The 15,294-nt window shown below is 37.6% G+C and overlaps 5 protein-coding genes across 12 annotated transcripts; 1 reads left to right on the forward strand and 4 right to left on the reverse strand.

The window, feature by feature from the left end:
- Positions 1-62: 62 nt before the first annotated feature.
- On the reverse strand, positions 63-5,254 carry LOC126320379 (wee1-like protein kinase 2). 6 transcript variants are annotated; one of them, XM_049993827.1, is made up of 8 exons: positions 4,907-5,034; positions 4,663-4,807; positions 4,447-4,563; positions 4,303-4,384; positions 2,405-4,237; positions 1,224-2,276; positions 820-942; positions 63-747 (listed from the first exon to the last, which is right to left on the reverse strand). In XM_049993827.1, the coding sequence occupies exons 5-8, from the start codon at positions 2,443-2,445 to the stop codon at positions 66-68; spliced, it is 1,899 nt and encodes a 632-aa protein (XP_049849784.1). In that variant the 5' UTR covers positions 2,446-4,237; positions 4,303-4,384; positions 4,447-4,563; positions 4,663-4,807; positions 4,907-5,034; the 3' UTR covers positions 63-65. The 6 variants fall into 6 exon arrangements, with proteins under 6 accessions (XP_049849784.1, XP_049849785.1, XP_049849786.1 ...); XM_049993828.1 differs by having other exon boundaries at positions 4,303-4,563; positions 4,907-5,254; XM_049993829.1 differs by having other exon boundaries at positions 63-735; positions 4,303-4,563; positions 4,907-5,023.
- An 820-nt stretch (positions 5,255-6,074) lies between these two features.
- LOC126320475 (uncharacterized) lies at positions 6,075-7,042 on the forward strand. Its single transcript, XM_049993976.1, has 5 exons — positions 6,075-6,336; positions 6,398-6,495; positions 6,568-6,654; positions 6,722-6,910; positions 6,966-7,042. Exons 1-4 carry the CDS (start codon positions 6,257-6,259, stop codon positions 6,892-6,894), a joined length of 438 nt encoding a protein of 145 aa, XP_049849933.1. The 5' UTR covers positions 6,075-6,256; the 3' UTR covers positions 6,895-6,910; positions 6,966-7,042.
- Positions 7,043-7,213: 171 nt separating this feature from the next.
- LOC126320474 (uncharacterized) lies at positions 7,214-8,504 on the reverse strand. The gene is made up of 2 exons (XM_049993974.1): positions 8,254-8,504; positions 7,214-8,182 (listed from the first exon to the last, which is right to left on the reverse strand). Exons 1-2 carry the CDS (start codon positions 8,499-8,501, stop codon positions 7,246-7,248), a joined length of 1,185 nt encoding a protein of 394 aa, XP_049849931.1. The 5' UTR covers positions 8,502-8,504; the 3' UTR covers positions 7,214-7,245.
- Positions 8,505-8,557: 53 nt separating this feature from the next.
- Positions 8,558-12,614, reverse strand: LOC126320473 (uncharacterized). Of its 3 annotated transcripts, XM_049993973.1 has the most exons (4): positions 12,514-12,609; positions 12,252-12,285; positions 11,046-12,164; positions 8,558-10,943 (listed from the first exon to the last, which is right to left on the reverse strand). In XM_049993973.1, exons 3-4 carry the CDS (start codon positions 11,750-11,752, stop codon positions 8,564-8,566), a joined length of 3,087 nt encoding a protein of 1,028 aa, XP_049849930.1. In that variant the 5' UTR covers positions 11,753-12,164; positions 12,252-12,285; positions 12,514-12,609; the 3' UTR covers positions 8,558-8,563. The 3 variants fall into 3 exon arrangements, with proteins under 3 accessions (XP_049849930.1, XP_049849928.1, XP_049849929.1); XM_049993971.1 differs by having other exon boundaries at positions 11,046-12,285; positions 12,514-12,614; XM_049993972.1 differs by lacking the exon at positions 12,252-12,285 and having other exon boundaries at positions 12,514-12,594.
- Positions 12,615-13,400: 786 nt separating this feature from the next.
- On the reverse strand, positions 13,401-14,710 carry LOC126320479 (uncharacterized). Its single transcript, XM_049993980.1, has 3 exons — positions 14,620-14,710; positions 14,522-14,560; positions 13,401-14,438 (listed from the first exon to the last, which is right to left on the reverse strand). The coding sequence occupies exons 1-3, from the start codon at positions 14,708-14,710 to the stop codon at positions 13,798-13,800; spliced, it is 771 nt and encodes a 256-aa protein (XP_049849937.1). The 3' UTR covers positions 13,401-13,797.
- Between the last annotated feature and the right edge of the window lie 584 nt (positions 14,711-15,294).

Genomic DNA, 15,294 nt, shown 5'->3' on the forward strand with positions numbered 1-15,294 from the left:
GAGTCCTTGGTCTTCGGAGTTCGCACCGAAAGATCACTTGAGCTAATTTGCAAAATCCTTTTTTGTCAGCGGAAGCGCAAAACATTATCAATAATCAAAGAATCTACACCCGCGTTCTTTTGTGTTTTCCTGCATTCCTCCTTCATATTTTGCTCGCCATATGTCATTAACAAGAGCCCCTTTTCATGTGTTTTCTTCACCAAATGTAAATTGGACAAAATACTTCCTGCATCACAAATCAAACCTTGAAGACGGACATTTTTAGCAAAGTTTAAAGCCACATCGAAATCCTTGCATCGAATATCGTATTGTTCAACTTCATTGTTTTCCGTGGTTTTAGTAGGATCAAGCGACAATAAAAAAAGAACTGGATATCGAGGCTGCTTCTGAGATAATAGAATGCATATATCTGCATCAAATGATATAAACATGATTTTCCTAGAAGAAAACAGAGGATTGGCAAGGGCAGCGAAAGTTGCTCTAAGGACAGCGTCAACGTAAAAGTTCCGTTCGTGATACAGCATCTTAGCATCGTGCTGATAACGATAGGACGGATACTTGATTTCAATAACAAAGCCAATCTCAACAGGAATAGCACAAAAAGTCTCACTCAGCGTTGCGAACGTATCGCGCGGGTTGATCACATTGCGCTCGCGGCCAGGTGGTTCCCGATATCTCGAAAGATCAGATATTCCGTGTATCGTGTCTCTGGATGGTACCAGCTTTGGGTTGTATCTTTCAAATTGGCTATCAGCATCAAGATTAGATCCAGTAGCCTTTTTTTGTTCAGAACTCATTTGATGACCGGAGAAAACGTACCGCGATGCGGATTCATCTTCTGAAGAAGATTTATTGAGGTCATTCAAACTTCGAGATTTCTGGATATGACCAGAAAGCCTCAGAGCAGATCTAGATAATTGAAAAATATAATCGCAATATTTGCTAAATAATAGAGTGAGATTTCAAACGGTGTCTGAGAATATTTTTGATTAAGATATATTAGATCCATACAAAAAGCAGTAAATCGTAGGCAAAAATGAAATGAAAGACAGCTGCTTCGCTATAAAGCAAACAAACACAACAATATAAAAACTTAGGACATAAATAGAGTGCCTCAGATCTACTTGTACAGAAAGTGTACAAATACCTGTTTTCAATCTGTCACTATCGTCCTATATTCATATGCATCAAAAAATGCATTTAAATTCGTTTCGAATACGTACTGTTCAGGTCTCAGCATTTTAAATTCCTTTTTTGTTAGAGAGGATATGTGAACGTTAATTTGTTTTCCTAAGTAGTTGACTGCGCAAAGGTGAAAATCATGATTAATGACTGGAACGCCATCTTTTGTAATTTGGACATCGAACTCAATATAATCGGCACCGTAGTTAGCAGCTGTTAAAAAAGAAAAAATTGTGTTTTCCGAAATAACAGTCGTCTTCGTTGAGCCACATCCACGATGTCCAACTGATTTACCAATAGGCCGCTGAGATTCGGAGTGTAAGTTCCAGGGAAAAGACATGTTGTTGAGTTTGTCTTTAAATGGCATGACGATTAAATATTTGAAATTAAATAAGCCACAATAGACCATCTTTGAATTGAAAAGTGGCAACGAAACATAATTGCGCCTATCTTTCAAGATTCCACCAGTAATACAAGTCATACAAATGCACTCCGTCAAAGATTCATCCTTTTCGTCCGGATTTATCTCGCAAGCTTCAACATTGACTTGGAATTGTGAGAGATCGTGTGTGTGGAAAACGATCTCACTCCACGAATTCCAAGATGTTCGGGTTAGCTTTCGCGAGATAACGCGGCTTGGATCAAATAAATGCAAATACAGAGAACGATCAGATGCATGTCCAGTTACAGGAGGGAAGGGGTCACCTGTTAGAGGGTCATAATAGCCAAGAGAAATACGAATTTGGATCTCATTATTTAGCCAAGCTTCATCTATCCAGGCGTTATCAGCATCTTGCCCGAATTCACCATCGTCAACGTTCATTTCTTTATGAAGAGGAATTAAATTTCGTATGTTATGACTATTGGTCTCCCACTTAATTAAACGGTTATCACCCATTATGACATATTTGTAAGAAACAGGGATATTAACTGGCAAATGAACAGTTGCCTTCCAAACAAATGTGTCGATGTTCTTAACAGAAACATGTGTCTTTTTCATTTTGATGGCTTGATGAGGTATCCATGAGCCAAGGTAGGGGGTGTCTCCAACTAAAAATACATTTTGATCAACTGTCTCTGTGCGAGCCTTCAGACTGGTACAAAGAGGAGAGTTTATACATCCGCAAAGTAGCCAATTGATGTTGAAGGTAACACAAGTTTAACACGTCAATAATAGTGAGGAGGAAACTGAGAAACGATAGAGTCAATGACGGGGGTGTACGTGAATGTAACTTTCGTGAAACAAATACTTGACGAAGACATGAAAGACCAAATAACTTCGTTGACGAAATCTATGTATTTCTTCTCTTCAATAATATCTTTCTGAAATTGTCAGCATCTGTTTATTATTTTCCGACATGTGTAATTATGTACTTCTATATTTTAACTTATTAACATGTAAGCATATATAAAAAAAACTAGCGCGACACATTGTTAAAATTATGCGTTACTGAGGCAAGGGAACAAGCTGATTGTTTATTATCTCATGATTTGGTGCGCCTGACAAACCTGTTGACAGCATGGCCATATATCGAACATGCAGGTAGTTGATAGATTCGAAGATGCCATAAACACAATTAAAAACATTTATAAATGTACCGACAACATTAATGCCCGGTTGTCGGATTCACACTGAAATCCAACTAGCCATCTTTGTCAAAATCCCTTAACTACTGTAAGAACTATACATTTGAATAAAGCAACAAGCCTATTTTTCTATATATAGTTTTTATATAAACTTAAAATGAACTAAGTCTACAGTTTACAGAATTGGCTTGAAGTTGTTCTCTCATGAGGCGATTTTCTTGTTGTAGCTGATAGACTTCTTTTTGTAGGAGCAGAATCCTAGACTCCGTTGAGCCTATTTCTTGATCCATTAAAAGGACGCGCGCACTGGGTCTTTTAGATGGATCCGAATCGAGCATTTTGCTAAGTAGGCTAGCAAACTTGACACTGTATCCACGAGGTAATAAAACTGGGGGGTTAGACACATCCTCACTAGAAAATTCAGAGTGATTGGGTAATAGCTGACCCCCAGCTAGCTCCAAAATGCTACATCCAACAGCATAGATGTCTGCACGACCTAATAATCTAACATCCACTTGATCTTTCAGCAGCTCTGGTGCCAAGTACCGCCCGTCACCTTCATCTATGTCATCACATTCTATTTTACTTAAATTTAATTCTTGCTTTTTTTTATACCCCAAAAAGCTGTTCTCATAGTCGAAACATTCATTTGCTAGAGGGATTTTCTGCATGGAGCCAAAGTCGCCGAGCTTATATGTATAATAAACTGAAGAATGATATTGCACGAAAATATTGGCCGGTTTGATATCTAAATGGACTGCATTTTCCTGCGTATGTAGATAATCTAAGGCAAGAGCAATGTGCTGAATTACCTTACAAAGTTTTGCTTCTTTTTCAGCGAAACTAGAGTCTTGATTGTATTTCCACCAAGTTTCTAGAGAGCCACCATTACAATATTCCATTTGAATATAAATATTTGATTCATCCATCCAAGAGGAATGGTACTCTACGATGTTAGGATGCGAAAAAGATGCCATTAGGTAAACTTCATTGATTAGACGGTCTCGCTGCTTGCAGGTAGTAAAATGAATACACTTAACAGCATAGTTCCATCCATCCATTCGGTGAGTACATAGAATTACAGAGCCAAAAGATCCTTTCCCAAGCTCTTGCTCTAAATGAAAATCTAATAGCAAACGCGCGGGAGAAGAGTCATAAGGTATTTCAATATTAGAATAAGAAGATGACGTATTACATGGGGAATATGGATTACGATTGATACTGAGAACCTTTGTCGGAGTAGGTTTGCACAATGTAGGCTTTAAAGGAATAAATCCTGTGTTTTCAGATATTGATGTGTAGTGATAGGTCAAGTAAGGCATAATAGTCCGAGTGTTAGAATTAGAGGGATCATAGTTTGAATGATTGAGGCTATTTAAACACTTTCTTTTGATGGTCTCAAAATTAAAGTTATTTTGCCTGGTAGGAGAAATACAGTCTCTTTTAGATATATTAGATCTAGCAGAACCTGACAACAAAAAGTAAGATATATTTGTACCACTCTAAAAACTAGTTAGAAATAATATCACGTACTAAACGTTTTAAGTATCTCATCCCCGATGTTACCAGGTGTCTTTTGATGAACTGGTGTTGGGGGACAGTTTGTGGGAATGTCCTAAAAATAAAGTTTGTTTACAGCCTATCCAAAAAATAAAAATGAAAAATCTAAGGACATACAGGGGAGGTGGGCGGTGTAAAATATCCCGCGTTCATCAATTTAGGCGAGCCATTTGACGCATCAGACCGCGGAGAATTAAATGTAGTTTGTGTTTCTGAGCTTCTTCTTTTTAAGAACTATTGTCACATATTGCATGATGTTGAAGACAGAGGGAAGTCAGGGAGAGGTCACCACCAGTAAAAAAAGGCGCATTTTCTATTCGCCTAAGTGCATACATTAGATAGATGAACACTTGTGTAATTCTTATTGTCTTTGTTAAGCATCAAATTACCGCTTCCTTGGGTCGATTTCTCGTTTCCCAAAACCGGGTTTATTTCACCTGGCATTTAAAAACTGATTCTAGATGTTCCGAATTTAAGTCTTTAAGTCTAGAATAGTTAGGACAAGCATCATTAAGGTTGCCAAGTTAAGCAAAATAAACAATTATATGCCGGCTACTAATAATATGTATATATGTACAAAGTTACAGATTGTCAAATCTATGCAGTATGATTATTTATATAGTGTCTCTATTGCGATACGCGTATCATTCAACAAGCAATAGGGTATAACAGTATTCTAGACACAAAGATTTTCATGAAGTCTGTACTCATTAAATTGCTTGACAAATACGAGAAAAAAACAGCCGAATATTTACAACGGTAAATTTTATATTTTTATAGGCAAAGGATGGCAAAAATTATGAGGGGTGTAATCAATTTAGTAATCTAAATAATATCAGCATTATAATATTTGATGTATATTAAAAAAACGATTTAGACAGTTTAGCATAGCTAGTGCACACTATTCTTCTTCGTAGTGTAATTTAATTATTTCGGAATTATTGCAGTAGTTTTGTTGATGGATTATATTTAGAGAGATATTCTGATAATGCATAAACACATATAAAATCTATCTGTCTTCGAGACAACATTAGCTTGCCTCTTTGTATTAGCATGCACTTACATCTTACTATATACGAATTTATGCAAATGAGAAGTTAGAAACAGCAATCGCATTTGATCAATCATCATGAGACATCTAAATCGAAATGATCAAATCCAAAAGGTTGAAGAGAATTTCTGTCTTGATGACGAAGACGACATCACGTATTAATGTGGTTTTTCCGTGATATTATTGGGAAAATAACTAAATTTTGTGAATGTTCTTGGGACATATAAAACCTAAATTTAATCTTAACAATTTGCCTATAAACATTCCTTGTATTTTGGGACTGTTAATGTTAGGCATAGGAACTATAGCTGTTTAATAATTACCCTACAGTTGATAGAAATGATTCAACATCAAAAATAGAAACTTTTTCGTACTTTCTCGATCTTTAAAATAGAATTTGAGGTAAAAAGGTACAGAAAACACATTCAGTTAGAAGAAGATTAGCAGCAAGGAAGTATGAAGCACGAGATTGCGAAACGACTACATCGGTCTCTAGGTGCTAACAATATCAACCGCTTTTATTTTATTGCCTAGACAATTTATATCAAGATAAAAAAAATGAATTATAGCAAATTTTTTATAACAAAACCACGTGATATACATTGATTGCTATTGACTTATATCATGATTTATAATTAAGACATTTTGCATTAAAATGCTGAATAAAAACAGGTAACTAAGTATACGATATATACTTAGAGTTACATAATCTTTAAGTGTAAACTGTATAGATCGCGTTAGAAAAAAAAGAGGCCGCAATAAGTACAATTTTTGGTATATTTTAAGACCAATCAATACGTTCTTGGCCAGAAACCAAAATTTTAAATAATTTATTAGATGTAATTTAAATATTGTTCTTTCAGTTTCCTAAACGTCATGGCTGCTAATGTTGTTGACAAAAAAAGTATAGACAACGCTAAAGCCAAGATATTCGCTGGTTCTAAGACTAGAGGATTGTACGAAAACTTATAAAGCGAATAAAAATAAAGATAAATCTCTAACAGCTAATTTGAATAGTATCATCCTTGGCTATGCTCCAGGTTCAATGACAAACATAGTCTTGCAGACTCAAATGGAAGATGGCACTGTTGAAAATCTGGTTTCTAAATTAGATGGTATGCTCTTCATTCAAGGCGCCATAATTATCATCTTTTAGATAAAAGGAATGCCTGACATATATTTTCTAGACTCTCAAGTTCAATATGCTCTGATTCGAATACCAGACAAAAAAGATCTGACAGACACGGTCAGAGACGTCATGGTTGCCTGGGCAGGTATGCTCTATTTTTACTCTGTGTATTATAAAAAACTCACATACTAAGGGTGTATGTATTATTCTAGGTCCAAAGGTCAAAGCCGTAGAAAAGAGCAAGAAGAAGACGCACACTGGATATATGAAAGAGGTTCTGGCTCCTTTTCATGCCGACCTGGAAGCTATTTCAAAAGCGAACTTTACTGAAGCCGTTCTGAAAGACCGCTCTAACCCGCTTTCCGGATCTCATGTGATTGATTGATATGGTGGTAATTGTGGTACATAATTGTTCTGTCACTTTCTGCACTTGTGTAAAATCTAAGATCTATTTAGCTATGTTAGCTGTCATCAATAGGGATGCAAATGTACATTCAGTGCTACAGTGGAATTTGATATAGGGCTGATATAAATACAGATTATGTTCTTGTTAAATGTCCAGGGTTGAACGTTATAGAATTCGTAATTGCTAGTTAAAAGTTAAAGCTCGATTCTTCTCTTTTTACAGATACGTGAGAGGCGTGTCATAATTACAAAGGACCTGGGTTTTAGAAAATTTTCGTATTTGGGGAGGCAAGTCGTATAACCTGCCCTAATTTACTTTTTATGTATTACATTATTGTGTATCTGGGGGTATTGTGAGATTTTGTATAGTCTGTTTTTTATGGTCATAAGAGCGATAGCAAAAAAAATGGTCAGGCAGGTTTTCAATTTCAGAGGGATTAGAAGTGAACTTGACAACAGGCTTTTTGGATACATCGATGGCAGAGATGGGGTGCTCGCGAACAAATTCGGACCTTAAGATTTCCTGAGGATGGCCCGATAAATGCGTTAGATCAGCCACCTTTTGCCATTGAACGACCTTGCATGTAGCCTTGTTGTCCGAGGTGAGATTTAGCTCTAATATTTCAGAGATATAGGGTTCTTCTGTGCCAGAAACTATATAGGCACTGTCACCAATAGAAAATTTTTCGCCATTGAGACGAACCCACTGAAAAGTGTTGAAGCCTTCATCCTCGAGAATGGGCCGAGCTGGCCATTCGATTGAAAGCTGAAATTGATCTTGACCGAATGAATCATCTTTATCAGCAGGCGGAGTTTTTGAATAAAAATCTTTGTCAGAAGAGGACAAGCTGTCGTCTAGATGCTTCACGACATCTGGATAGGACACAGTATGTGCATCTGAAGGAGATTTAGATATCGCAGGTGTATCGTGGGGATCAATAGTATTCGAGTCGTCTAGAAAGTCTTTCGTCGGGGTAACCGGCTTAACATGTGTTTGTGATTTTTTCCTAGCACTAGATTTTTTGGTTGTTTGATGAAGAGATTTATGTTTGTGTCTGGACCTTTCGAGCACGCGGCTAATGTAGGAGGTTGAGGAAGCCTCCGAACTAGAGCCGAGTGAATCAGTTGCTTCAAGTGATATTGGATTATTCATATCGGCTATTTGTTCAACTGCTGCGTGTGCATCTTTATCATCATCTTTTATTTTCTTAGAAGCGTTACATAGATGTGAACAGTGTTCACATACATAACACGGTCCATTTGGCATCCTAAATTAAAGAGGGTAGATTAGAGGGCAGCTAATAAAAAAGCGCATCATAAACAACAATCGGATTCATACTGATAAACTAATTCATGAATTGTTCTTTTCCGTCTGGATGAAAGGCCAGAGGTGTATTGAGACAGGTGAGCATCTACATGCCAATTACTACCGTCATCTCCTTCAAGGTTAGATATCAATTTTCTAGGCGTTTCTGGTTCTTCAGGGTAAGGTTCAGAACTCTCGTGAAGCTTAAAAAAATCTACAACTGAATCGTTGAATTTCTTCCATATTTTTTTTGCTTCAGTTGCTAGATGAGAGTTAGTCATGAAGAACTTGGATAAGGAGAAACAATTAAAAAATTAAAAAAAAACAAAATACTGTATTCTGTTTAGTCCTTCAATATTGTTTCAGACAAGTTCTGAGGATAATATTCCGGGCTCAATTCTTTACGAAATAGTGCCCTCCAACTGGTCAAGTCATATTTTACAAGAAACCTTCTCTTGAACCACTTATACAATTCTGAGAAAGCGATGAACAAAACCAAACAGATGAGTACGAGTAACCAATGTATTGCGCCCATTTCTTTCATAGAAAAAACTTCTCTGTTGAGACTTCTAATGTAAATAGTTGGAATGGTAATAACTGCCCCAAAAACAAGTGCAGCGAGAATCCAATAGTTGTCGAGGAGATTCATTCTCCAAACTGGCTTTCTAAAATGTTTGCAATTTAAAGCGTGATATAAAATCATCAACGTCATGGCCATAAAGGTGACGCTCCTGGATTCAAAGATAGCTGTACAGTCGACAGAAAGATGGGAATACTTGTTGCAGTGCTTGCCAATCACTCCTCCTCCGATATAATAGAGACTAAATATAAAGGCGGCCAAGGATAAAATGCCCTGAATTAGGCCATAATATAAGACGTCGAATGCCATTTCTGGATAGAATAGGCTCTGCTTCACAGAAATGGGTTTGCGTTGCATGATCTTGCTGTCGGCTTTTTCAATTCCAAGTGCCATAGCAGGAGGAGAACTTGTAGCCAAGTTTAACCAGAGAATTTGCATAGTTGATAATGTAAATACACTTCGATTTCCTGAGCGAATTCCAAGGCCAAATATTAATATAAGGACTTCTGAAATATTTGCGCTAAGGAGGTGGGCAACAAATTTATTGATGTTATCCAAAATTCGCCTTCCTGATTGGACCGCCGTTACAACGGTGGCAAAATTATCGTCCGTCAGTATGACATCTGCCGCTTGTCTGGCGACATCGCTTCCAGACTTTCCCATGGCGACGCCAATGTCGGAGCAATGAAGTGCGGGTGCATCGTTCACACCGTCTCCTGTCATGGCGACAAGCATACGACGTCTATGGAGGGCATCAATTAACTTGACTTTACTTTCTGGACCACAGCGAGCCAACACACGGGGCAAGTGTTCTAGTTCGTCAATGTCTCCTTCGCTCATGAGTTCAAATTCGCGAGCAGTCATGACCAAATGGGAGAATTTGGTGTTCGGATCGATGATACCAACCATTTTGGCAATCTCAGTGGCCGTAGCAATGTGGTCTCCGGTAACCATGTGAACGGTGATACCTGCATTTTTGCATATTTCAACAGCGGACCTGCTCTCTGGACGAGGCGGGTCATAAATTCCAGCTAGACCAATGAAGGTATAGTCTTGCTCAGCCACCTCCCTCGGTTCGAGGTCATCCCTAGTCATGTTTTCTCTATAGGCAATCGCGAGAACGCGCAACCCGTTACCAGCCATGTAATGGTTGACGTTTCGAAAGTGCTCATAAAATTCATCTGAAAGTGGCCACTTTTTGTGTTCATATATAGCAGTAGAACAGCGGTCTAAAACACGCTCTGGAGCACCTTTGAGGTAGCCAATTAATTTGTTGTCATACTCGACAACAATTGACATGCACTTGATGCTGGATTCAAAATGATACTCTTGAACTATTTTAAATCCGCGGGCGAGCAAACTGGGCTTAGCAAATTTGGCCTTGTAGGCCAAAACTTGCAACGCAACTTCCGTAGGGTCGCCGATACCTTGAACAAATTGAAAGTGCTGTTGCCCCATGGATTGATCGGAAGATCGATTTTGTTCTTCGATTGAAACTCGTTGACCAGTTTGACATAGACGCTGTTGAGTGAGGACAAAGCTATCCTTTCTAGACTGAGGAAGAACATCAGAATTGTTATTGGAAGCAGTAAGTTTAAGAATGGCCATGTTGCACAACGAACAGCAACGGAAGAATTCCGACAGCTCTGGAGGAATGTTTTCATTGCCCTTTTCTACATCGATTTTTCCCTCTAGTTTTTGTTCTTTGGTGCTAGGAAAAATGTTCGGGAAGGCGGAATTAAAATTTTTGAGCATTTGAGGGGACCTCACGATGTCTCCGACGATCTGCAGTCCAGTTCCCTCAACGGTGAAGAAGCCATGATCCGGCAGCCAAACAGAAGAGGCAATCATTTTTGCTTGGGTCAGAGTTCCTGTTTTGTCGCTGCAAATATTGGTTATTTGACCAAGTGTTTCAAGAGCAGTGAGCCTTCGAACGATGGCTCGCTCACGAGCCATTTTCCTAACGCCAACAGAGGTTGCCAAAGTGACTACGACGATCAAAGACTCGGGGACAATAGCAATCCCGATCGAAACGGCGAACACAATGTAAACGGAATCTTCGAACTCAAATTCGTTAACGGCCATGACTATGACAGAGAGAACGATAGAGAGTCCAAATAATATCCAAGTCATGAATTCGAGTCTGGCAAAATAGAGAAATTAATAAGAGCGTGATTTAAAGGCGACAAAACGTTCGCACGAAACGTATCGAAAAAAAATAGAATGCATAAAAAACATAACGTACTTGTTCTGAATAGGAGAACTTGTGGATTTTGTTTTCGTATCTAGCTGATGGGCGATTGCTCCAATTTGTGTTCGGTTCCCCGTTTCGACCACGATACCTTTGCCACGACCTCGAGAAACAACACAGCTCGCATAAGCCATATTTAGCCGATCTCCTAACGGGGCATCCGAATCTTCGATAACATTCGTAGCTTTCTCGACGGGCTCCGCTTCACCAGTGAGGAGTGCTTCGTCAACCTGAAGGTTGCTAGTGTAAAACAAACGAGTATCTGCGGCGATGACGTCTCCAGGTTCTAAAAGCAAAATATCTCCCACAACCACGTTTGGAGAGGGTATTTCGATGGTATGCTCATCTCGGATAACACGAGCGCAAGGAGCGCTAAGTTTTTTAAGGGCTGAGAGGGTTTTTTCACTTTTGATCTCTTGAACAAAGCCAATCATCACGTTCGCAACCATAACGGCGAGGACCACACCGGCCTCAATCCAGTTTTTCGTCGAAAGTGAAACTATCACGGACACAAGTAGAATAAACGTAAGGCCAGTAGCAACATGTTTAAAGAGGAGAGATATAAAGCCGGGGCCTTGATGTAGACTAAGTTTGTTAGGACCATTTTCTAAAAGTCGGTTTTTAGCTTCTATTGAAGACAACCCTACTTCCAACACATCGGTAGTGGTTTGAACAGTCTCACAAACTTTTTCAATGGTCATGCTATGATACAAGCCACCTATGTTCTGCTTCTTTTTTTTTTTACGTAATCTGCGGCGCGCCCTCCAGTTGAGCTTGACCTTTTGAGAATCAGGTTGTTTTTTTTCAAAAGATCGACTTTTCGATTCACTAGCTTCGGAGGCAGAGGCTTCTTGGCCATTCGCGTCAGACTGATCTAAGTTTCTCGAAGACTCGGATTGTGAACGCTCTTTGCTGTTTTCCGTATGTGATTCAGCTGCGGCACTATTTTTAGTTACTGACTCAGGAATAGTATTTGTATGTCGAGGAGTAGCCGGGTTCAAGTGTTTAACAGATACACCCTCATTTGTGTATTCGCCAGAATCGGAAGAATGGCCTTCTGTTGAAAATGAAGAAGTAGATGTATATCCATTACTGGATTCGCTAATTGAACTCCTTTTTGACATAGTAACAAAATTTTTAGTCTAACAGTAAGTGCAAAAATGAAATGAAAATGAAAAAATCATTTATTTGCAACTGCACCATAACAACAGAAAAATACCACACAGAGTGGGGTCTAAATTAAGACAACTTATGTTAAAATAGAAAAAAAATTGGAAGGGTGAATACCGAAAGAAAAGCCAAATCGTCTAGGGTGAGCTATTAATTAAAGCTGACGAAAGTGTAAAGTATAGAAATACAAAAATACAACTATTGAAATGCCTTTTTTGATATTAAAAGCATGTTTTCTTACACTTTCGTTGTGCATAAATGAGATCAGCTACATACGCTATAAAAGACGTACTTTTACTTCCTATAAAAACCTATATTAAATTGCTCTTTTGAGCTAAGAAATTAGGTAGAGTAGATCACAGTCATTTTTCTGTGCTGTGTACAAGATATATTGTTGTAATTTATCACAGACAATATAAACCTATTTTTTTTTTGCCTCGGATATTGTATTTACTAGTGCTCAAAAATTTAAAAGTTCATCCTTGTCTATATCACTCATGTTCGCGCGCGTGCTGAAACTAGCGAAACAGCCCAAAGTTTCTGAAAATCAAAAAAGTTCAGTTTCCCAGGTTAGATTTAGGTCTATTTTGTCTCAGCGAATTTTACTATGTAGCAGAGTCAACTCTTCATTTGTGTACAATTCAAGGATCCTCTCAAAAATTAATTCAATTAGAGCATATAGTGAGGAAGCACAACCGCAACACCATGGTTTACCTCACGAAGAAGTTACTCGACGCGTTATTGAGGTCGTCAAGTCATTCAATAAAGTTGATCCTGCAGCTGTTACACCCCAGTCACATTTTACCAAAGATCTAGGTCTCGACTCACTCGATAATGTAGAACTAGTTTTGTGTATAGAAGATGAATTTGCCATCGTTATACCAGACGAAGAAAGTGACAAAATAGTTAGCGTCCAAGATGCTATTGATTACATTGTCGCGCATCCTCACGCGAAGTGAGATTGTACAAGAAAGAGCCAAAAGAGAAGCACTCAAGTGATACAGAAGAACCAAATTAGCTTTGCAGTTTATATATATCGTCGCATAATAAAATATGACTATTGAAAAAATTCTTACAATTACTCAAAGCAGATAGGTTATGTTCCAGATAGAGTATCAAAAAAATGATCTGAAAACAGTGTCAATTCATTTGGCTTGCTCATAGAACTTTTTTATATCGTGCTATGCTAGAGATTTTTGGATATATTAACCACTTTTTTTTGGCCGGATCAGGTCAGCTGATTTTATTCAATCAGATGACCATTTTTTTCTATACATAAGTGTTTTCATTGTTATCTTCGCTCAGTATAGAAAATTTGCAATACATCTAACCTAAACAAATCAGATCGTTTTTTGCATCTAAACACCAGGACTTTTTCGGCAATTTAGGATGAAACCATTCTCTATGGCATAGTTTTTTATATGAAAAATAACATTAACGTCATTTCAAGTTGTCATTGTTTTAAAGGCATTCAATTATATAGTTATCAATCAATACAATAATTTTTCAGTATTTTCGCAAGGGACTAGGTGACTTCACTTAGACCAAACATGAACATATATTTCGGCTCGCATTTCTACACAAGTTTTTTTAATTTTTCAAGCTCTTCTCGATCTTCTTTAATTGCAATTTTTCTACTTTTCTTTTCTTCATTGTTAATCTGGTCAAAACCTGAATCTGCTGGGATATTCTGTGCATCAAGTCGGCGATATTTTAAATCGTTCGGATTATATCCAGTAACTTTTCGAAGCAGGCTTCTCCAATCTTCCTCCTCTTCACACGAGTCTTCCTCGATAACCTCTCTTGAGCTTTTAGAATGAACTTTTATATCTGGTGATGACGGGGCATTCTTGATTTTAGAAGAATATGTGCTAGAGCCTGTATCCGATGTCAATTTTCGAGCTTTCACGGATTTAAAACCTTTCTGAGCTAAATGATCACTTTTAGAGGATGTAGAATCAGAAAAACTAGATTTTGAAACAGGCTTCGAAGCACAACTTGGCGAATTTGAAGAAGAAGATTTATGTAAATTAGATTCGAAAAATTTTTCTATCTGCAATTCCTTCGATGGTAATTTTGAATTATCTTTTGATAAGTCTAAATCTCCAAATAGTTCGTCTACTTTTTGATTTTGCCTTTTTAATTCTTCCTCTCTGCGTGTCTTCTCTTTTTTTGGCCGAGACAGGCGTTTATCACGTATACATGCCTTCTTGGGTTCTGTGTATAAATAGTGTGCATTTATTAGCATGCAAATTTGCTTTTGGTAACAGTTATTGGCAAAACAAAAAGAATTATCGTACCATCAGTATGCTTGAAACTAGAACCACGCTCAGGTGATTCTTCAAAAAAAAATTAATTTGTGAGGTCATTGATTTTTGTCTGCACAATTTTTGCGTACTATGCAGTTTGTATTTATTCAATATTTCTATGTCTATTTTATTTGGACATTTTTTCGGGGGCGATGGGGAGCGAAGACTACGCAGATGCATAGAGGCTCAAACGTATTCTCAGTCAGCGCTGATGCAAAACAAAATAATATACCCAATATCAGAAACATAGCTATTTTTATGATAAATATTGACCAAATTTATAAATCTAAAATGTCTTTTTGTTTGTTATTGAAAATTGCATCATGTATCTTTGCCATATTTCATTCAAAAATTTTCTATTAATCACGATATCAAGCAATTTTGTACTTTTTTTTCTTCCGTTAATCAAACTCTGGATTGCAATTTTTTCTCAACTGCCTATTGGAGGCTGACTGATAAAATTCAGTTTATCCTCTTATAAAAATTCGAATTCCGGATTTTCGAAAATAGTCGCATTTCAAAATCGTATTTTAGATTCATGCATCAAATTTGGATGTTCGGTAGGAATGACAAAAAGACGGGGTAATCCAACTGTAAAAATTTGAAATATAAAAAGGCACCGGCATCACAAGAGATAAGAGTTTACTAACAACTTGGAGAGAGTATACCAAACAAAATTGAAAGGTTGCATTAACGGTAACTTATCAGCTAGACATATTTGTTCGAAGCAAGCTGCCTATGAAAGGTGGAACAGAAATCTTTAC

This window comes from Schistocerca gregaria, unplaced genomic scaffold (genome assembly GCF_023897955.1).
Source record: "Schistocerca gregaria isolate iqSchGreg1 unplaced genomic scaffold, iqSchGreg1.2 ptg000720l, whole genome shotgun sequence".
In the NCBI taxonomy this organism is placed as follows: Eukaryota; Metazoa; Arthropoda; class Insecta; order Orthoptera; family Acrididae; genus Schistocerca; species Schistocerca gregaria.